Here is a 24,842-nt window from a genome sequence, read left to right as displayed (position 1 = left end):
TTTCTTTGTCGGTGTAATTTTTCTTATCTTTTCCACGCGTCACTGTCAATTGTCCGCGATAAAATGAGCGGATAACAAATACATAAATCAGCCTTGACTCAGTCTCCCGCCTACTGTTGAGGAAGGCTGTCGTTTTGGACCACTGCTCCTCTGAATAATAACGCATATTAAATCATGACGAAGTAAGTTTTAGAGCATTTTTGTTATTTAGTATGAGTTTTATGCATTTTGTATTTTTTTTTCTTGACTAAATAAATAAAAGAAACTTAATTATGCAATGCGACATTTTTAAAGTGTCGATTGAGTGTTACTTCTGCATGATTGGTTTAATTTATAACTTCTGAACCTTTGGATTTCCACTTTAAAATGGGTCTTATTCGAGAGCATATTTTTATTTTATTCTTCAGGAATAAATACTAATTAAAAAAACACGCCTAGATTTTTTTTTAAATATTAAAAGTTCTAATATAATCGAGATTTACAAAATTGATAATAAATATTTCATTTTTCAAGAATTTCGATGATTAAAACGTCACATTTGTTTTATTTTTTTATATATGTATATATGTGCATATAAACTGCGATAAAAGATTTCGGATTTTTTTTGTGGGGGGGGGGTTACCCTAAAGCGCTCTTGAAGATTTCTTAAGTTTGAAAAATAATAATTTAAATGTTCTTTATATTCAGTTTATTTATTTTAAAAGCAGATAAATTAATGAATGTACTGTTTATGCATCCAGCATTTTAAGAGTAAAGGATCTTTGATTGCTGTTTAGTTTTTTTTTTTTTTTATGCCGAAAATAATTTCCTCTGAAAATCACAAGTATTTTTATTATTGTCAAACATGATTAATTTAATTCATCTTAAACGACGATAATATAAAGAGACATTTTGCTTAATTTTGAAAATTAAGATAATTCTTAATTTGAAATGAAAGAATTATGAAATAAAAATGAGAAAAGTGAAATATGATATACGAAATAAAGGACAGATGGACATCCTGCTCTATTATTTCTTTAACCCCTTCGACGTCCTCTCCTACCAACGAAAATTTCTGTTTTTCCTCTGTTTTTCGCCGTATTAGAACAAACAAAAATAAAAACTCAAACAAGTAAACAATTACAAAGCGTTTTAAACTTTTAAAAATGTTGAACAACGCTTGAAGCGCGTTACGGCCGCCCTGCAGAAGTAGAACGCGCTAGACGCGTTACGGACAATGAAGAGGTTAAACGCTATTTTACGTCAGCGTCAGAAGAATATGATTGAAACTCTACATTCCATTGGAATAGGAGCAAAAAGCAAAAGTTGTACAGTTTAGTTTGATGACAGATTTAAAAGCATCTGAAAGGATTAGAGATTATTTTGGACTCTAAAATCCAATTTAACATACCAATTAAATCTGCTAATAGCAAAAAATCTATTTTATATGAATGGATTTGTAACAAGGATTCAACTGTTCATCTTAGTTTAAAAATGGTTTATAATATAATACAAATTCAAAAAAATGAATGTGTGCAACCGGCTTATAAGGAATAGTAATTTCTTAAACGGGAATAAATTAACATTTGAAGCTTAATGAACCAACAAACACAAAAAAAGAATGAATTTAAATAAACACTTCAAGAACTTTAAATAACGAAATTGAGTTGAAAAAACGAACAATTTAATTATTAATGCAATTATGCGTTTTACAATTCAGAATTTACATTGAAAATTTCAGTTTAATGTTTCGTTAAAAAAAGTATTGGAATTTATTTATATATATCTGGACAAAATAATTTAGAATCAGCCGTGCATATTTAGATGAATGTGGTTTTTTGAATTTTGTCTAAATCACATAGATATGTTTTAAATTTTGAATAAAATAAATTAAAGACAAGAAGTATTCCTAAATTTATATTCTACTTTCTTCTTTGTGTTTTGTAATTAAAGAAAGCAACATATTTATTTACCTGCTTAATGACATTCGAGTTTTAAAAAATAATTGTATAAACTTTTAATTATTCTGCTTTATTCAACCCGTGAAGTAAAAATAAATGTTTATATGTGTTGGAAAACAATAATAAAATTTTGAAAATTTATAAAAATTTGAGAGAAAAAATATCACAATTATCAATCTGACATCATTGAAAAGAAAGTATTTTCGAATTTTAAGATGCCATAGAAAAATCTTTATTCTTTTGTAAAATATACATGTCAAGTCATTCTGATTCATATAGAGATTAGAATCAAGAATGCTTGATTGCATATTTTTAGCTAGTCATTATAAGAAATGTATTTGCGAAAAATATAGAAAAAGTCCTAAAAACAATGCTTCCAGTTTATTGAAACGGACGAGTAAAAATACCAAATGCAGCTGAAAATTTAAATTTGGCGCATTTTGGAGAGTTTTGACCTTGATTCAGTTAATTATGTCTTTGTTGAATGCTTGCATTTGAATTTAAATAGGATCCCTAATGCGTTCAATACTAATTTTAATCCAGAGATTAAAATTTAGAACCCCCCTTTTTGTGTCTTAATTATTCAGATAATTGTTTGACTCTCTGTTCGTTTAATTTCAAATTAACCTTTGTATTGTCAAATAACAAATATATTTTCGCATATTATCGGGATTAGTATTTGGAATGGTAAAGGTCAGTTTGGGTACGTGAGTAAATAATGATATGAACCTCGTCAAGGTTATCTGAAAATCCGAAAGCATTTTATAGTAAAGTCAATGTTATTGCAGTCGATTATTCCGATTCTATCAATGAATTTAAATTCTTACTTTTCACATTTTGAACTATTGTTATCTCCGCAGGGTTAACTTATTTTAAACTTGACTGATTTTTTTTACACAGAAATATTAAAGATACAACGTTTAGTATTATCAGCGCGTTTATTTAAAAAAATTATAAATAGTATTTTGCCAGTTAAACCACCATTATTTTTTACAGGAAATTTTTATTTCTCCCTTTGTCTTTTACTATTTTGATGTACCAGTTTTCTTCCACATGTATTTTAAAATATTTCAGATTTTTTTAATGATAAAATGTGTTTGTTTTTTTGTTTTAAAGTCCATGTAAAAGCATGATATCAATTGGAAATGAGCTAGCCAATATTCAGAACTTTTCTTTTACTTAAAACACACAACTTCTAACATAAGAATTTATAATAAAAAAAATTTACAAAATTAATGTTAAAAATGACTTCTTCAATTAGAGTTAGTTTAGTTATATTAATGCTCCGTTTTTTTAAGCAACATTAAGGCTATTTTGGACAGACCTCCTAATTTTGAAAATCCATCAAATGATGATGACGACATCTGAGCTGGCACCCCTTCCTGTCCAAGCTTCCACTCCTCATCAGCTGGAAGCCGGTTGGCCCCAACTGATTTAGCGTACCCCAGACCTGCTTCCACGGTGGTTTTTAAGTGGAATCGAGTCTCGAACCTGAACCCTTCGAAAAAGAGATTTTACTGCCAGACCACCGAGGTCATTCTTCAATTAGAGAATGTAATTTAAATAATCATCAACTTTTTAACAAATTGAAATAATTTATTAAAAAAAGAATAAGTATATCAATGTTGAGAGAAAGTGATTGGACATGCTTCAATTAAGTAGATTCGTCTCAGAAAATCAAGTAGCAATGACACTGTTTTAGGAAAATTCGGAACATTTTCTGTTATGATCCTTAAAGCATAAAGTTACTTATCATTCAGAAACTTACATATGGATGTAACACTCTGCCTATGTTATTTTGTGCCCCTGACAAATCGAGTAACTCTCATAGGATTTGAAATAGCAAAGGAATTATTGTAAGGAAGATGAGTATACCTGCAAGTTCTTGTGTACGTAACTTGTTAATGAGAAAGAAAATGGGGGAGGATGAAATTTTAATTTTCATTTAACCCTTTAACAATTTGCCTCATTGTAATGACCACATTTTGCACTAAAGTCTTTTGATATAAGTAAAGGTTATAAGGAATAAATTATTACAAAAAAAGAACTGCTCAGTGGAAGCCAGAATTCACGAGAGTCTATTCATTTTGAAACACCAAACTTTTGAACGTTACTCTTGAACGAATATCGTAAGATCGCATCATTGATCCGAGGTCAATGGCAAAAGTGAACCAATACTCTATACTCCAAAATTCCATTAACAGTCAGCAGGAGGGTGTTTAACTTTATGATGACAGATTTAATTTGGTGCAAGATTCCATACACAGTGAATCTTTTCTAAAATCGAATTTTGAGCCTTCTGTTCTTCAATTATGTGTCCGAAACTCAACCAGGAAACCACCACTTTCTTAAATTCATGATGAATCTAATTATTAATTTTTTTGTAGCCACTTGTTATTTAGAAGTAATTTAAATTTTCAATGAACCATATAGTTTTACAGGACAAATAAGCTTTTTTCAGTGTTCATTATTTTTCTGTTATTTATTATTTTAATGTGTTGGATCTTTACTTAAAAATCCAGGGTGCGGGAAATTTGCAAATAAATGACAAAATAGTGCGTTATCATCAAACGTAGCACGAATATTTTTGTCTGCATTTTCTATTCGTTCATCTTCGAGTAAAGATACGAATGCATAATGCAGTGACAACTATGGTATGTTTTATATATTTTAGAATAAAATGCTTAAGTAAACGTTTCATGATTATGAAAACGTTTATTTCAAACAAGTCGCTTGTGCAGATTTGTAATCTCAATCAGAAAATTCTGGAACACGATTGCAAACTCGCAGCAAAATATCTTCAGATTAGGAGTCGTTTCTACACTAAAATAATTTTTAATTACCAAAAATTTCATTTCGTATATGATTAAAAGATGAATTTTTAATCGCAACTTTTTTCAGCTGAAAACGACTCCCTCAACTTCCAATACACGTTTATAATTGGAAATAAGACATGCAAACAAGTCACTAAATGAGCTCCGTCATGCAATGGGAAAACACTTTAAAAGCACACATTTTAAAAAATTGTTGTATTTTCAATAAAATTGCACAAAAAATTATAATGACGCATTTATAAAAATGCATAATCTTTTACATGTCCTCTAAAATTTAATGGATCACAGATAGCTCAGTTTTGCGCAAAAACTACAAGCAGATGTTTGGAACGATTAACATGAAATTCCCAAAATAGAGATTGGTTTCCTGATTACACGATGGTCCCAACTTCATTTAATGCAGTTGTTTGACAAATTTTTATGAATTAAGGTATTGTTTCGAATACTAATGCTGAAAAATAACAAAATATATATTGAACACTACAAAATTTCCCTCTGAGATTCCATGATTCAAGAAGCTTTGAGTTTATTCAAATTCTTTATATATTGTTACATGCCTGTAAAGTTGCTTTCCAGCACGGTTTGTTCTATCACCAGAAAGACTGATTTACAATCATCTGTATTGGATGCTGCTCGGGTGCCGAGCCAGTGATCTCAGAGCTTGGCGACAATCTTGGCTACCATCTGGCGACGAATTTGACGACTTTGGTGACAAAATAGATAGTGCTGGAAACTTTGAGAATTTTAACGATCCGATTAGGAACCGAGAAACGCCTGATTGGCCTAGAAGATTCTCGGCCCGCCTCCCGGGATTTACAAAAGGCTGGCAGTCTCAAGCTGCAGTGAACCAAGATCAGAACTGTAGACAAGTAACGAGGCTTCGAGAGGATAGCAAAGCTACGGCGGAGTACCAGCGTTGTGTGGAACTCCAGCTATTGCTGAACTGAGCTGTGTGCCGAGTCCTGTTGTCTATTGTGGAAGCAATGTCGTGTTGTGTGTGGAGTAACCAGTCGTGTGGTAGTGAGTCGGCTGTTGCATACAGCTAAAGCGAGGAGACATTGAGAACTTCAACGGTTTGGAGAGACCGTAGAGCGAAGCTCCGAGGATCCCCTATCTTGCTGTATTCTGTCTGACCACTTTTGTGCTGTCATCGTTTACTGTTTGTGGGCTACAAGTTTGCTGTAGTGTGCTGTTCTGTGTGTACGTCTCGGCTGTATATAACAGTCGCCTTTGTATTTGTCATTTATGTCTTTATATTTAATAAACGTCGTTGTTGTTTTCTACTGAGGCCTGTTGAATGGGTTTTCACCCACTGCAGGCGAACCCGGTGAAATCCGTAACCATATATAATGTGTATACTCATTATATATATAATGTATGTATGTAAACATATTTTAACAGTGCGCAACCGGAAAGATGGAACTTTTGGAATTTTAACTTCGATTTATTTCTACGCTGGATGCATAATTTGTACATAGAAAATGCGATCAGCGATATGTCAATCTACATCTTGACACAAGAACAAAGGTGTATGAAATTTTTTTCGCTTCAAAGATTTTACTATGAGATTTTGATGGGGTTTTCTTTTACACATGTCGACATAGGTAAGGGAATCCATATGTATCTTTAAAAGATTGTTGTAAGCATTAGGGATTAGGATTGCAAGCTTTAGTGCATCGTTCGGGGAGTGAGAAAATGTTTAATTCATCAGTTTTCTAGAGAGCTTGTAAAATTAAATAAAAAAGTGGGAATTGGATCCGGAAATAAGAGAACAATTTAGAATAAAGTTAAAATGGACTAAATTAAGATAAAAATTTGGAAGTTAATTAGATTTTAAATTAGATTAAGAGATGGCATTACATGTATACATAGTTAAAAAGAAAAAAATGGCTCTAATTCCTTTGAATGACTGAAGTATGAATAATGGAAGTCGAAAGTAAAATGAAAATAATTCTCTCAAAAAGGAAATTCTTACTATAAAGTTCTTGAAAAAACTGTGACTATTTCTACAATTCGTAATAAATCTAGCATTTCCCATGATTTTTTGTTTATTCATATTTATATTGCTGAAAATTTAATCGATACAATTTCATGAACATTTGGATAGTCATATAATATTTATAGAATTTTAATTCAATATGCTAATTTATATTTTTTTACAAACTTGAACTAATCATAAGAAAAGAATAAATTTCAGATACATAAAAACATTAATTCATTTCATTTTTTTGCTTATATTTTCGTTATATTTTGCAAACTATTATAAAATATCAGATATCTTGTAATTAGAATGAGTACCCAAGACTGAAAATGGGTCTTAAATTCGCCCCGATTTCGATAAAATTGGAACGATTATTTATTTATTTTTTCTTGTCAAGGATTTTAAAAAAATAGCTAAATTTAACATTTAATGAAAACTTTTCTGAAAAGAATATTCCATCAGAACTTTTTACTCACGTAGAGAATATGGTCACCGTCTTTTCCATCTTGACCAATCTAAAAGCAAAATAATAAAAATAGAGAAAAAATATATACATTTTCTTTTTTAAATTTCTTTCTCTTTTTTTTAAACATTATACAAAAACTATTTAATTTTTTAATTACTCATTTTATATATTTTTTTTCGTGCCACATTTTCTATCTCACTTCTCTGCTTGTATCCCAGATTTAAAATCAGGAAATCTGCTCATTTTAAGAAAAGGTATTCAGGAAAAAGGATCACTTATCAGCCTGCATCAGCGCATTCATGTTTCTTAACATGTGGTTAAAATTAGTATTCAAAATAACTTCAACAAGTTTTTATTTATTTTACAGGCGTAGTTTCTCTGAAATGTTAAAAATGATATGCGAATTATTGGCATATTCAAAAATGAAAACTTATAGGTTGTGTTTTTGTAGAAATATTACTATTCCGTGGGCTGATTATCAAACTGAAGTATTAGTTATTGATTCGATATTTAAAAATAGGAAATATCGTAAGAAGTTTCTTTTAAGAGGGAACGCATTGATTTAACAAGAAATTATTAAATTAGACTTTTATATAAAATTTAGAGATATATGTATTTTATCCTCATCCGGATACAGCAATTAAAAGACAAATCAAATCAATATTCATTGCAGAGACTGAAATGTAAAAAACACATGAAAAATCCTTCATTGGTGAATCTTTCGCTACCACGTCTTTTACGCGACAATATAAATAAGCTTTAAGTATCGTTAAAAAGGAAGAGTTAAATGAGATTGAAAATAACATAGCTTCAATCGCATCAATAAAAGTTGAAAAAGAATTTTCAAATGTTTGTAAGAACGGATAACATAAGTCCTTTCTCTATTTATTTGTGGATCAAACTTTAAGAAAGATTGACAATGGAAACTAAAAAACAAACGAATCACCTTTAGTATTCAATAGATACAAGAATATAGCAGATTCTATTTTTTTTAAAAACAAGCTGAATTATTTTATTTCGCTTAAAATTTTATTGAAAACGATTATACTTTTACTATATTTTTTGATAGAATAAAAAATAATAATTATCACTCTAATTTATAACAAATTGTTTTGTTTATATTATTGAATTAATGCAGAAAATATTTTTAATTTTATTTTTTATCCAATTTATATGCAGGATGACAAATAAAGAGAAAAGTAGTTTTAAAAAATTAGCCGGAAATAAAAGACGAACAGATGCTTGACATTTCAGCTCTGGAAAAACAGTTGCTTAACAACTACACCGATGCTGACTTGTAAACACTTAATTTGCCTTGAATGTTGCTCAGTTTTTTCCCTTTCAATGAACTATTATTAGAACATTTTTATTTTACATGAAAGGCAAATAAATTTACTAATAATCCATTATGATTCTGTGAATATATATAGAACAAAGGTGAGTTATTTTTGTATTTTTAGAAGTAAATAATATTATCACTTTTTTGGTAACAATTTTTTCACCATGATTTTTTTGTTTGCCATTTTTTTTTTACAAGTAATGCTTTTTCCAAGTAATATATTGAGAACACATTGCTGAATATGAATAAAACGAGATGATTTCTTTGTCGGATAGCGGTCTCAGGTGTTATCCTACTTTTTTTTTTTTATCAAGACTTACAATTGCAATATCTGTTCCATACTGCTTTTCATATTACTTCAAGACGGAACACTAACTTAACTGAATTAAATTTAATTATTTGAAGCAGCTTTTGCTTCAAATTTGAAAACATTCCATGCTATCAGAATCTGTCTTCTCATGAGCCCCATCTATCCTTAACAAAACATGAAAACATATAATTCCTTTTGCCATTTTATCAAACACATTTTATGGCTCTCGTGATAGTACTCGTTACTCGTTAGTAGTTTATAAAAGTCTTCCTTAGAATACGTTTTATATGCTAGTAAAATAATTAAAAGCATTAAAATTGTACAGAAATTGTACCAATTTTAACTACGTGTAAATTTGTTTTTCATTTCTCGTTATTTCTTCCGTTTATTTGACAAAAATCAAATGGATTAACAAAAATTCTCTGAGCATTAATAGTTCTTTGCATTCAAAATATTCGTGTGTTTTTTACATAATATTTTCTCTTTCCTTAAGCATGATGATAAAAGGAAGCAAACCTTTACCTGCGTTCCTTATTTTTTTTGTAGTCTGGATTTTGCTAAATTAAAAAAAAAATGAATAATGCCAGTCAGTTAATCAAATTTGTAAAGAGGCCCATTTTTGCACAATGTTGATTGAAATATCATTTAGGGTTAATAATTATACAAATGACGATCTTAAAGAGTTGAAGTTTTAGAAATATCAATAAATTATAGAGCATAAAAAATAATTTATATGGATATTAAATAAAGAATTAAAAAAAAATTGCTTGTTAATTTGATAAAACATTCATATTGCATCGAACAATGACTACAATAAAGGAACCAGGATGAAATGAATTTTTCCTTTAGAAAATAGCTTTAACAAATAGTTTTCTGATTGCGAATTTTATTTTAAGTCTTATAGTGTCGTTTATTAAACATTGTGACTTAATTCGTTAAAAAAACTATTATAATAAAATTAAAGCAACAACAATGCTTAGTTTTAAAAGTGACAGTCTATCGTAACAAGAAAATATGCAAATACTCATTTTACACTAGCAAGAAAAGTAAATTATAAAGATCTAATCTCTGAATTCGATTCATTTCATCAGCTTTGGTAACAGTACGTTTCTACAGAATTGACGGCATGCCATCCAACTCAAATTATTTTCCATTGAATCATGGGTGAAACGAAGTCCCCAAAAATTGTACGTAGTTTATAAGACCGAGGACTAAATGTGGTAAACGTTATAAATGCAAAATCGAAACTGTTTTCATAGCTCAAAAAACTGTTCTTACTGGCAACTTTTAGATTTCTTGAAGAATATTTAATTGATTTCCATGAACTTTTTATGTTTACCTCATTATTAAACGTTTTTCCTATGAACCTTTAAATAAAAAAAAAATGGTTTTTAAATTTTTTTGGCACTAATTCTCTTTCATATTTAGTCTTCAACTCATACAAAACAAGATTATTTAGCTTAATTTTGCTGTATATTCCAAGAAATCCTTTCACAAATGGCTAGATCTTAATCATGCACCTAAGAAATATTATTGTCTCTTGATAAGCAAATTTTAACAACCAGGATTTTACTTTTTTGGTTAAAAGTATGCTTGTTACTATAAAGAACAAAATTTTTGTTTTATTTTAATGTAATATTTAAAATAATCTTAATATTTTCTTAATATTACTATTCTTAAATGCTACTAAAAATAACACAGATTACTTTAAATTTTACCATAAGTATTTGTTTTTGTTATATCTTTTCGTAAAATTAAATTTGACCTGCTACGTATGATCCAGAGCGACCCAGAACATGAGACAAATTTTTTTAATAAATAATTGTATTGGCGAATTCACTCTGAAACTTTAAATCTGCCATAAATATAAATTTTCCCTCATTTCTTTTTGTTATTTGCGCCCATATAAAGACATCAGAATTAAAGCGTAAACGTTCAACGGACACTTGCAAACTTGATTGGACGACTTGCGGCTTCTTTTAATAACTGATCATAATCAAGCTGTCTACATTCCTCTCCTTCCTGTAATTCCACCATCGACGGTCAGACGGAGCGTTAAAATAGTGATATCTGTCCTCGGGGCAGATAATGATCAGGAAAGGAAATAGATCATTGCATGGTGAAGTGAGAACTCTGACTTATAATATTCTGTCTCTTTTTAAAAAATTTAATTTAACGAGCAAGAAGTACTTAAATGTTTTGTTTCCAAATAATATATTTGGGAAATATTTTAAGCGTTGATGTAAAAAGAAATGAAGCGTTATAACAGAAAAGTTTGTTTATTCCAAGTTTTTTAAAAAGTTTTTTTCACGTGCCGTTTCTTTGGGAAAAAATTTCATTATCCAGTAACTTTCAAAGAATTTTGCCACGGGGCCTATAGTTTTTAAATAAGTAAAAAAATGAAGCATTTTTATTTATATTAAAAACCTTATGTATTTGTGCTTGCTTGTTCATTCTATCTTGAACGCTGAATTAGAACTGCCAAATTTAACGTGGATATAGTTTGGCGAAAAAAAATGTACAATTTGGCAAAGTTTTTAAAATTTTGATTAAAAACTAAGCCAAATTTTGGCATTTTTTTTCATAAACACTCGGAAATATCACATAAAAATAATTTTCGCTTTTCCTGGAAATTCAAACAATTTCCTCAATTTAATTATATAAATTTAGCTATCTTCCATTTTTTTTGTGAAATTTTGATATTTTTTGGAAATATTTTTGTGCATTATTTGTACTTTTTATCGTTGCAATGAAATATAAACACTTTCTACGTTTCCACGTGTATTTAATCTCAAGATTTTCTTCCTTGGTTGAAAGCTATGGAATGAAGATTCTGCTTGTCTTTTTATATATTATTTGCAACATCATCTTTTATATTGATTGCAATTCATTCTTTTATATCCATTTATATTCTTTGCAGTATTGGTAAATGTTGCAATGAATGGAAACTCTATAAGACAATAAGCTATATATCCGGCATATTAAAAGATTGTATATGCTATACTTAAACTTTTAATCGAATATTTCAACACAGTAATAAAAGTAAAATATCCCGTACTATTTTAATGTTGGAATTGTTAGGCAATTTTATATGAGGGATATGAAAATGGATTTACGGCAATTCATAAAATAACGTAATGATACGGAGCAAGCAACATTTTGCATGGGACTGTGGTGCTATTTGACTTGACTTCATTAGAAAGGTTCACAATCATTGTAAATGGAACAGATGCAAGGCCTCTAAAATGGCACTTCTGAAATGTCTGTCACAATTTGCTGTTTAAAAATGATCTGCAGTTGTAAAGACGGATACTAAGCTATAAGTAAGAGTTTTAATTAAATATAAAAGAGCTATATCTTGGTGAACGATTCATCGCCATAGACGGCTAGTAAAATAATAGCAACAGCAAAAGATATTACTACTCTCTTCAGCCATATGCATAAAGTTTATAATCTGATTGATGTTAAAGCATATTTTAACCATGTGCAGCCCAGCGGCTTTAAGTTCTTTTTACAAAATCATACTGCCAAATAACTGACATCTTAAATTTATTTCACAAAATACAGCTTTTTATTTGGCATCAAAATTTTAGTTATCTTTTTAATCATACTATATTTAGTCTATTCAATAAATGCTTTATGGATATTACTGATTATTGTGTCTTCCCGTCAAAACAATATTGCCGACAAATATATAAATACCACATGTAGACTCCCCACATAACAAAAAAAAACGTCACCTTCTAAAACAGAAGTTGCCTGTCAATCAATGTATTTGAAAGAATGAACAGTGCATTTCGACTTCTTTGCCTTACTGATTCAGTAATGAAATACAATGAGTTTATATGTCGCAATGATTTTTAACTTTCACTGAATGGAGTCGATTCATGCTCGAGTGACAATTCTCAAATGCGGCGCATCAATGAAATTAATTAAATCTCACGTGAGAAGGTCTTTCATTTTGAAATTCAGCGTAAGTTAATAGGATTAGAAAAGGTAATATTGCAAAGATGAGCAGGACAATATTTAATTAAAAGGTAAGTGGTACGTCTGGTTCTATAAAACATCAACACAATCCATTAAAAAAGGATGGCATGTGCAATGATACACATGACATATGACAATGATATCATACACATCGACATAGTTGAATTTTAGAAACTTGGTAGAAATAGAGGAGTATTTCACAAGATAATGTGTAATTAGCTATAAAATGACATGTGCCTTATTTGAGTATGAGGCCACATTACTTAAAGTCATGTTTCCTTGAAACGCAGACCTGTTCAAATATTTCTATTATTACATGATTAAGTTAATTTAAATATGAAAACTGTGAGTGTAGAAATATAAATGTTCGTAAATAACAAAAAAAATAATAATATCATTGTATATTTTTTTTCTTTTTCCTCTCTAAATGTTCGTAAATAACAAAAAAATAATAATATCATTGTTTATATTTTTTCTTCTTTTTCCTCTCTCAATGTTCGTAAATAACAAAAAAAAAATAATAATATCGTATATTTTTTCTTTTTCCTCTCTAAATGTTCATAAATAACAAAAAAAAATATATCATTGTATATTTTTTTCTTTTTCCTCTCTAAATGTTCGTAAATAACAAAAAAATTAATAGTATCATTGTATATATATATTTTTTTCTTTTTCCTCTCTAAATGTTCGTAAATAACAAAAAAATAATAATATCATTGTATATATTTTTTTCTTTTTCCTCTCTAAATGTTCGTAAATAACAAAAAAATAATAATATCATTGTATATTTTTTTCTTCTTCCTCTCTAAATGTTCGTAAATAACAAAAAAAAAATAATATCATTGTATATTTTTTTCTCTTCTTCCTCTCTAAATGTTCGTAAATAACAAAAAAAAATAATATCATTGTATATTTTTTTTCTTTTTTTTTCCTCTCTAAATGTTCGTAAATAACAAAAAAATAATAATATCATTGTGTATTTTTCTTTTCTTTTTCCTCTCTTCATTTTGAAACTTAATTTTGGTTGTAAACTTTTGCATCATTTATTTTTACTCCATCTTTGATGACAGTTTTCATTAACATTTTGTAAAATCAACTTTCATTTAAAAAAAAAATCGAATTTCACTTTCAGTTATGCTGGAATTTCGAAGTCTGTACCAGTTTTCTAATAATAACTTCATTCTATCGCTTTTTGTTTCAGATACGAGCCTGTACCATTAGTGTACAACTTAGTGGAGCCTGATGGCGGTGCAACAGACAAACCACCTGTCATAATCCTCCATGGCTTGACAGCTTCAAAAGAGTATTGGTATGACATTCCGAAGACTGTCGCAAATGCAACAAAACGAAAGGCGAGTATATTCATATATCGTAGAGTTTCGAAACTATTTTGTCATATGCCAACCAACAAATCTTAATGTATTGTTTTACATACATTTAATAACATTTATTATTTAAAACGAAATTTTCTCAGAAATCGCCTCAGTTCATTTTCTGTAGTAACTTTTCAAAGTGTTTTAATGAGATTGTTCTTGGAATTTACAAACTTGTTAGTTAAGGGCTTGTTTTAATAAGATTATTCTTAGAATTTGCATATATAGCTGGGTTAGATTTATTTTAATTAGATTATTCTTGATATTTGCATATTTTAATTAGACTTGTTTTTATTGAATTGTTCTTATAATTTACTTATTTGTTTAGCTAAGGACTTATTTTAATTAGATTGTTCTTGGAATTTGCAAATTTGTTTAATTAAGAATTTTTTAAATTAAATTATTCTTGTAATTTACATATTTGTTTATTAGGGACTTGCTTTCATCAATTATTCTGTGAATTTATATTTTTTACTTTAATTAGGAACTTGATTTAATTAAATTATTCTAGTACGTATTTAATTTTTAGTAAGGACTTCCTTCAATTAGATGCCAATCTAATAAATATTGAATATTGTTTTAGCTAGGGACTTTTTTTGATTAAATTATTCTTGAGAATTACATATTTTTTTTGACTAGGGACATTTTAATTTGATTGTTTATGCGATATTGAATTTAGATGCAAATATTTAGTGACAGAAATAAAAATATTTTTGCAGGTGTACGTGTTGGATTCCAGAAACCATGGAGATAGTCCATGGAGTGACGTATTCAATTTCGATTGCAATGTAGACGACCTGTTGCACTTTATGGACACCATCAAGACTCCTAAAGCTATTCTTATTGGGCACAGTATGGGAGGAATAACCAGCATTAAGACTGCTCTGAGAGCTGTAAGATAAGAAAGAAAAAAAAGATTGTTTATTCCTGTTATTGAATATTATATTTTCTTTTTCTTTTTGTTCGGATAACTATGTGTTGTCAAATACAATTCAAGCTGATAGTTTGGAGAAAGTTACAAACCGCCATATAACCAGTGAATGACTTTACGAGAATTTCATGATACGTTATGGCTATAGGAAGAACTCCCCAAATGGAAACTATTTCCTTTTTAAAATGGAGTTTCACCACACAATAGCGAAAATCAGTATAGAAATAAAATAATCATATGTGTCAAAATAATCGGGAACCCAGCAATATTCATGCCTCTGTTTGAATTAAATGTTACGGACTGTTCCGACTTTTACTTAATAATACATGTTTCAATTTTTTTTTTTTTGAAAAAAATTAGCTTACCACTGAAAAATAAACATAAATTAGTGTAATTGTAGCATTGAAATGTGTAAAATATTCTGCAGTGACATTTTGTAAGGAATTATACTAATAATAACGAATTATCTGTTTTGAAACTAAATAGTATAGAAGAAATACCTAATTCACCTGCCTGGATAGTAAATTTAAAAAAATAACAAGTGATAGTCGAATGGATTTTTCATGCTACTAGATAGAAAATTTTTAAATGGGAGTTTTCTTTAAAAAAAAAAGATTGTTTCTATTTAAGAGCTTTTGTCAGAAGGAAAAAAGATTCCAGAATTATTTTCTTCTGAAAATTTTATCTTGACATCGAAATTCGAAAATATATATAGAATATATTGGAATTTTAAGATGGTATATTTTTTCTGCATTGTATTTCAAATTTATGTATATGTTACCGGCAAAGTATGAAATCGGACATTTTATAGAATGCCTAGGCATTGTATACAATGCCTAAAATTAGCCGGCAATGTATGAAACGATTCGTATTTCACACATTTCCAAGGCTTCTTTAGAATTTGAAATGAGAAACCGACAAAGTATGAAATACATCTCTGATTCGTTTCGAATATGCAAATACGTGATTTTTAACTCACACCTCAGGCATTTCCAATTCGTTTCAAATATCACATGGCAATGCACGTAACTTTTAACGCGAGTCTCGTGCTCAAACTTTGTCAGTTGCACTTTGCGCACAAATATATACGAGATCACAATTCACTTTATGCCCTAAGAACTTGCTTAGAATTGAGGATACTCCTGATCACGAAAATTCTCTACAATCAAAAGCAACTGGCTCAGACCAGTCGAAGCAGCGCAGGAATTCTAAGATGTATGTATAAAACGAAGTGTCAAAATATGAAATGTCTTTAGGTAAAAAATGTCATTCAAAATTTCCTTCAAGCCTACCATGTCGCAACAAGTAGGTTCATTTTAACTTCTTAATTTTTATGTGAAAATTTTGCTTCCCTTATAAGAAAGGAATAAATTTGTGCAATTTTCATTTTTATTTTCGTATTTTGAATAAATTTGTTTATGAACGCTCTCATTATTTTTTCAGAATAACATTTGTATTTTTGTGAAATGCATATTATTTATATAATAGCCTTATCAGGACCATTTTTCATACCTTGCCTAAACATCATTTATCATTCTATAGGATTCGTAGATACTATACACAATGCCTAAAGAAAGTATGTAATGATTCTCATATTTCATACTTTGCCTAAACATCATTTATCATTCTATAGGATTCGTAAATACTATACACAATCCTAAAGAAAGTATGTAATGATTCTCATATTTCATACTTTGCCTAAACATCATTTATCATTCTATAGGATTCGTAGATGCTATACTCAATGCCTAAAGAAAGTATGTAATGATTCTCATATTTCGTACTTTGCCTAAACATCATTTATCATTCTATAGGATTCGTAGATACTATACTCAATGCCTAAAGAAAGTATGTAATGATTCTCATATTTCATACTTTGCCTAAACATCATTTATCTTTCTATAGGATTCGTAGATACTATACTCAATGCCTAAAGAAAGTATGTAATGATTCTCATATTTCATACTTTGCCTAAACATCATTTATCATTCTATAGGATTCGTAGATACTATACTCAATGCCTAAAGAAAGTATGTAATGATTCTCATATTTTATACTTTGCCTAAACATCATTTATCATTCTATAGGATTCGTAGATACTATACTCAATGCCTAAAGAAAGTATGTAATGATTCTCATATTTCGTACTTAGCCTAATACTGTCCGGCATTATATACAATGCCTAGAAATTCACTAGAATGCCGGTGATTCATAGTTTACCCGTAACATGTATAAGAAACTTAGACCATCAGTAGAAAAGGTAATTTCAACTGATATTGGAGGATATTTTTACTGACTCTTTGAGAGAACGTTTGTTTTTCTAAAGAGTAAACAAAATAATCTTTGACCATAAGTAACACGTTTATGTGAAGATTTATCATTTAGTCAAAGAATGGATATATTTGGATTGTCATATATTATTTAAATTTTAATTGTCTAAGATCTTTTATCGTTTTTTATTTCAAATATACCACTTTTTTCTCAATAGCCTGAGCGAGTAGAAAAGGCTGTCATAGAAGATATGACTGTCAGCAAAGTCAACGCACAAATCATTGAGATGATCTATAATAAGATAGGCTTGGCGAGAAAAGCATTAGAAGTGATGCCAACCGGACTGGACGAAAAAAGCGCCAGGCTTTTCATCATAGATTTTATCATCGAAGCTTTACCTCCAGAAGCAGTAAGACACATATTTATCCTAAATTATTATAGAATATATGTTCATTTCTAATTTTAGGGCCTTATTTTAAAATTATTAAAAATAAAATCTAAATTTTCAGCTAAAATCATTAATTTTTAGTTAAACATTTTCCCCTCCACTTAGTAAACGATTCTTGATTTTATACGATTAAAAACAAACAATCAATTTTCATTTCACATATTAGAGCGATTATTGGAAACATTTTTTATAAAAACAGCTTTCTTCAAAAATCGTAGTACTATTTTCATTAAAAGTTACATTTTTCAAAAAATTGTTACATTATAAATATATTTATAATTGATTGGATTTGACTTAATTTTCTATAACCAATTTCATACATTTTTTTTTCGATTTCAAATTATGAATATGAATTCTGATATTTAGTTTCCAGTTACATAAATACATCCGCTTGATAATGAATTTTGTTTCGTAAGAAAAGAAGAGCATTCATTCTCGATATATATATAAAAAAAGGTTAATTTGAAAATATTTGTTTTTCATCCCTGTTTTGATGTGATACATTTCGAATCGTCACTGTATAAGAAATATTATTAAAGACTGCTTTTGGAAGATTTAAAGCTGTTTGAAATAATCTTTTTTACGATTCAATACATGTAATAAGAGTAAGACTTAATCTAAGTTTTTTCTTTGATGATTACTTATTAACTAAAGTATTAGTTTTTGATGTTAGGCTGGCTAACAATCCAAACAATCCACTTTAAAACTAAGTATGGACTTTTAAAAAAGGTTATATTTTTTAACACTCATCGGATGACAAGAACACTAGTAGTTTAACATCCAGAGGAAGAGCAAGGAAACAATCTTGGCCCTGAATGTCAAAATATGGGGGAACATACATAACATGGGATCTACATTAATGTATGTACTTTTTAAAGGCAAATTAAATTACCGATGGTGGAGAGCTGTTTGTCACTTCATAAGCTACTGATAATAATTAAGACCTAAAGAAATGTTATATAATTCGCGTCGCTTACTCTCACTATGCCACTGCGGGTCATCATCATATAAGGCACTAGAGCTTCAATTTTTCATACCTATATATTAAGAGGTTAAGGTTTTTGATGCATTGCGGCGTATGGATCCGGAGCCTCAATTTTCTGTTCCATTGCAGAGTCCGTCATTGGACGGAAAGTTTTCGAACTGGATTAAGGAGTTATCTTCCCATGATGAAAATCCATTTAAATTAAGTACTACTTCGGTGTCATTCTTAACATTTTGTATTAAAATTATACAAAATAATGCAAAATTCAATGTAAAAACTATTACAACACAAAAATAAACCGATATTACAAGATGTACTACTTTGCTTCTGCAGTTTTTTCAAAAATTTACGGTTTTATTCTTAATAGTGACTATTTATTTACGATTCAAAGTACTGTCCACCGCTAGCAACTACTTTTTTGGCAATTATCGGATAGCATTCCCAAAAAATGATGAGTCCTTTGGGTCGATCCATGAATCAATCCATTTTTAGACTTCTTCACGAAATCTGAAATGCTAAAAAACCTGGCCATCAATCAAAACATATGGTAGTCGGAAGGATCAACGTCTGGAAAGTACGGCAGGTAGGATAAGAACTCCCATTTTAGAGTTTCCAAGTATGCCTTGATCGGTCTTGAGAATATGTGACATAGCATTGTCATTCTGGAGAGTAACTTTGCTGAGTCTCTCTTGGTATTGCCACCGTTTATCCTTCAACGTAAGGCTCAAACGCACCAACTGCTTTCACTGTTCGATTGCGAAGCATTGAAATCATGAAACATTCATAACTGTGAATGGTAAAAAGCTTGAGTAATTCTTGCAAATGAACCGTGCGTAGGTACTGTCATCATATATAGAAATAAGTAAAACGCTTCCTATGCGTTGCTGGCTAGTCAGTTCTAAACATTAGCTCATGAGGAAGAATGCATTTCCATTCATAAATTTCTGCAGGATTACTGTTTATTTCTGTGCTTTCTACGTATGCTGATAGTTTCTACATTAAATTTTTAATTAACATGCATAAAGTTGAGATTTAAATGTTAACGTAAGAGTTGAAGATCTAAGTTACAAAATTATTGCGCAAATGGCATGACCAAACTGCCATGCGCATGAATTGATATAATAATGCCGTTAAATTGTGTCTATGATTGAATATTATCCAGTAATTTATTAATTAGAATACATTAATGAGTTTTTTACTATTTTATTTTATCCCAATAGACCGTTTTGGGTTTTTCTAAGGGTACGATGATCTATTAAATAGTGAACATTTACGCAATACTAGATCACTTGATAACTCTAACGGTATTCCATTTACCTTTCTTCGATTTTAACCACATCATTTTATCTTATGATGTACCTATCATGGCTTATGAACTTTCAATCACAACCCCACGAAATGGTATATTTCCCAGTTAAATAAAAAAAAAATTGGAATAATTAATAGTATTTGAAACAAATTTGCTAAATATTTCGGTCTTGTATTTTAATCTATAAAATGCTGAAAAATACACATATCTTTGAATAATTATTTGATGAATAATGAATAATATATATTGAAATCCATATTTCGCATTCATTCTAAAAAATTTGAAATTTTTCAGTTATTGGAAGTTTTACGATAACAATTAATTCCTAGAGTTTTTTTTTTAATTTTTTTTCCATTTTTTATGACTGGTTTTTTTTCTTTTCGCATTACTGATAAGTTATTTTTTTATATTAATGGGTCAATGGCTGATTATAATCAAGGTAATTTCTTTATCAAAAATCGGTTAGTTAACCCTTTAAAAGGCCATTTTTTTCTAATCATGGTATATATTAAAACATTTTTTGAATTGAGATTGGTTTAAGAAAAGTGATTCATTTGATATTTGATATAGATATATTTAATTTAATTAATTAATCGATTTGGTTAATTAACAATTAAGAAACAAACCACGACACACATTTTGTGTGAGATAAGAAATTGCAGTATATAAGTTTCTGTCTTACTGAAAAATTTGTCAGAATTTATGCCAACTCAGATAACTTCATACAAAGATTGAAGAATTTGGTGGGAAGCATACTTCCCATGTCCCTAGAAAGGGGTATTTTCTGTTTTAACTTGAAGTAGTCACGAGGCACAGTTTTTTTTTCCTTGAATTATTATATATATATCTTTATTCAAATTTGCAGATATCTTATAAACTTCCTTAAAAATATTTAAACCATCTGTAGGGAATTATTTGTTTCACTATAGATTAAACAATGCTGTTACTTTTATTGAATTTATTTTGAATATTTTGAATTAATATTTTACATGGAGGTAACTGTTTTTTTTTTTTTTTTTTTTTTTTGCTTCATTCCAGAAACAATACGTTCGATTCGATGAGAATGGTTACATGATTCCATTGAAGAAGACTGAAGACGGACGATATACTTTTAAATCCAACATAAATGGTTTGCAAAATGCTGTAAAAAACGCAGAACAATCAGATGAAACTGAGAAGGGGAGGGTGTTTGAAGGACCAATCTGCTTCATATATGGGAAATTATCTCCTTTTCAAGTGTGAGTAGAATGAACCTTATTCTGAAAGCTTTTTGTTTGTTTGTTTTTATGACCATTAATTCTATTTTCAGTATTGATTTTTACAGTTTGCTTTGAAATATATAATAATAAATCATAAAAAAGGGTATTTCAATGATAAATACAAAACAGTTGGAAAGAAAATGAGCTGATAAAATTAGATCAGTTCAGCCAACAGTGCGTTTTAAATCTAGATCTTCAATGTTATGCGTATGCACGGAAAATCATATTCAAGCTATAATTGCAGATCAGGATAAAGTATCAAGATAAAAGTTCTTTTAACACAGATTGTCATTTCTCACGGCAGATTTCAGAAAAGAAACTTATTTTGATTTATTATAAACTATCTCCGGCAGGATAGACTTGAACTGTTGTTAAGTACTGTGCTGCACTTTCATAAAACTTTTGAAAAATTTCTGATGTTTTGGTCTCCGTATTATTACAAGAAAACAATATTTAATATAATATCACTGTATTCCTCTTACCGTGTGCTAATTGTTGCATTTTTCTGGCAACTGCTTTTCATTTGTCTACTTGTTAGTTTAATTTACTACATCATAGGTTTGTTTTGTGGATATCATTCTCGCACGGAAATTAAATATATAGACACAAGTTATTGGTTTTTATTGGTCCTATACAGGGTGTCCCATAAATATTGGGACAAACTTTAAGGAGAGGTAGGGGACATCACAAGGATTCAGATTTGCATAGCAACCCGTGGTCCGAAACGCCTTCATTCGGCGCTAGATGGCATTGTTCACAGTAGCATATACGGAAGCAGACCTGCAATCCCTCAATCATTTGAGCTGCGATCGCCCGCAGATGCGATACCATGGGGATTCTCGCCAGCCCATAAATGCGCATTGTGTTAGTTGAACATCCTATCATTTAACTATGCGTAACATCATGCTCTTCATCCATCATTTAAACATAAAATGGGAAATTCGCATCTTGGCAACATTGATCGAGATACCACCGTGCAAAACGTTCACGAGGTGGGTAATCTGCGGGGAGCAGTAATTGTACGCTTTGCAGATGGTATGGGTGTAAGCCTTCAAGCTGCAAAACACGATGAAGACTATTCTGAGATCATCCAACGGCAGTAGCGACGGCTCGTACGCCGGCACTCGGATTTCTTCTAACGGTATCCAATACATTTTCTTCCATCCTGGGAGTAAAAGTCACTCGTGGCCTGCCCTCACTATTTCTATTACCTCGTAACGACCCATATTCACACAAATTACTGAACATCCGGCGGTCCGCTGCATCTCTCTGTGGGTACCTTTCCCGATACAACCTTTCAGCCGCTCTTGCAGTCCCTTCTGCCAATCCATAAATCAGGTGCATATCTGCCAGCTCCGTGTTCGTAAAACGTTCCGTACTCCTCTGCGAGCGATTGCAGCTCAAATGGCTGAGGGATTGCAGGCCTGCTTTCGTATATGCTACTGTGAACAATGCCATCTAGCGCCGAATGAAGGCGTTTCGGACCACGGGTTGTTATGCAAATCTGAATCCTTGTGATGTCCCCTACCTCTCCTTAAAGTTTGTCCCAATATTTATGGGACACCCTGTATAAGTTGCATTATTATATTAAATGCTTTCAAAACAGCAGAAACTGTAGTAATCGAGAGTATACCACACCATTTGCAACCATCGTCATAATACATATGTGGGTGGTTATGGATAAATTCAACTTGATCCAATCCAATTTGAAGATGCAGAATCCTTTATATTCTTGGATATAATCACTTTGCTGGCCTGAGTAAATTAATCATATTTCAGTAAAAATAATATAGGATTTGGGTTGTCATGTAAATGTCATAGGGTTGTATGTCATAGGAACAAAATTTATTTTTTACAAGTATGGAAGTGTGTAGTGACTTACTTTTATATAATAGCATAATTAAAATGTATTACTGATTTTAAATCGGCAGTTTTTCTGCTTCATTTGCTTTTATATCGGGCTCTTTACAGAAAGTACACAAGCTATTTCATCGTATAAAATCTTTGAGTGTGTTTCTGCACAATATGATTTATTAGGATTCAGTGTCATTAAATGAAATTAAGTCAAACAAAGTTCTGAATTGTTTTTTTTTCATTTAATTATAAACAAAACATTGATTTTGTAAACAGATTTATAGACACCCTCTTAACTATATTCCAAAAGACAGTGATTTGCCAAAAAACTTTATCAAAACCGAGAAAATTGTGCAATTCCTACTGTGCTACTTATTATAGTGTATTCTTCATGCTTGTACTCATGAACTTATAATTTCAGATCTAAGGATGAAGAAGTTATCAAAAAGGTGTTTCCCAATGCTGAGTTGGTGGGCGTTGAGGGGGCAACTCACACAGTCCACAACGACTGCCCTGCTGAATTCAAGGAGACTGTCCTCAACTTCCTGCTAAAAGAATAGAGACATTCCTCCTGAAGAATAAATTAACGACTGTGATTCTTTTGCTACTGCTTGAATGAAATTCATTATTTAATGTTATAAATCTCTGGAATCCCATTTTCATTCTGTAATAAAGAAAATGGTATATCGGTGTTATTTTTCTCTTTATAATTGTTCACAGTAACTCTAGTTGTTAGCAAGTGGGTATAGTTATAGACAGTGATTTGCTTAAGATTAGTGAAGGAAAATGGCTCTCTGTTTAAATATGAATTTTTATAGCATCTTTTACTATTATTTAATGACAATTTCTGTTAAAATATTTCTTTTGCGCCCTAACCGATTATGATAATAGACTGAACTATTGAATAGGCGTTGTCAAGCACAAAGTATAGCTTCTCCTACATTTCCAATTGACTGATTAGCATATTTGTCCTATTTTTAAACTATATTAAAGCTTGTGTGCACCCGACCACCCTGCTACCACTGAACGAAGCGCCATCGACAGAATTTGTTGTGGCCGACTTCTGCCTTTAGCATAACCCGTCCATAACACTGGTCGATTCACCAAACTGGCATCATCTTCGAGGCAGTTAGCCCCCTTCCCAGCCACAAAGTGGTCAATCACTAATATTCCTTCTCATATTCTTGTGCATCTATCTTCCTGTTACACAAGGAGCAGTGTTACATCATGACTATTTTAATTATGTGTCGCATTACGTATATTATTTTATTTAAAGTCAATGCTCATGTTTTCCTTCATTTTCTCGAATATTTCTATCGTGTGGCTCGTTTTGAGTTTGCATTTGTGGCAACAGCATTTCTTGCATACATCGTCACTGTCGGCTTACACTATACATCGATACGATACTTTATCAAAACCGAGAGGGCCTTTATCATCAGTAAGCCAATTGTTGATGCATTAGATTCAGTATTTAACATTCCGGGGTTTTTAAATTAAGTCGGTTTTCAATTAGCTTTTATGTGTATAAAAGTTTGAATTGTTATCTAAATCCGTT

At 30.2% G+C, this 24,842-nt stretch overlaps 1 protein-coding gene across 1 annotated transcript; it reads left to right on the top strand.

The window, feature by feature from the left end:
• Window positions 1-44: 44 nt before the first annotated feature.
• LOC129966807 (protein ABHD11-like) lies at window positions 45-23,978 on the top strand. Its single transcript, XM_056081381.1, has 6 exons — window positions 45-182; window positions 14,059-14,209; window positions 14,950-15,123; window positions 17,650-17,841; window positions 21,213-21,412; window positions 23,709-23,978. Exons 1-6 carry the CDS (start codon window positions 175-177, stop codon window positions 23,845-23,847), a joined length of 864 nt encoding a protein of 287 aa, XP_055937356.1. The 5' UTR covers window positions 45-174; the 3' UTR covers window positions 23,848-23,978.
• The last annotated feature ends 864 nt before the right edge of the window (window positions 23,979-24,842 follow it).

Source organism: Argiope bruennichi, chromosome 4 (assembly GCF_947563725.1).
Source record: "Argiope bruennichi chromosome 4, qqArgBrue1.1, whole genome shotgun sequence".
Taxonomy (NCBI): Eukaryota; Metazoa; Arthropoda; class Arachnida; order Araneae; family Araneidae; genus Argiope; species Argiope bruennichi.
Note: the sequence above shows the minus strand (reverse complement) of the source record. Positions and strands in the feature narration are given on the sequence as shown.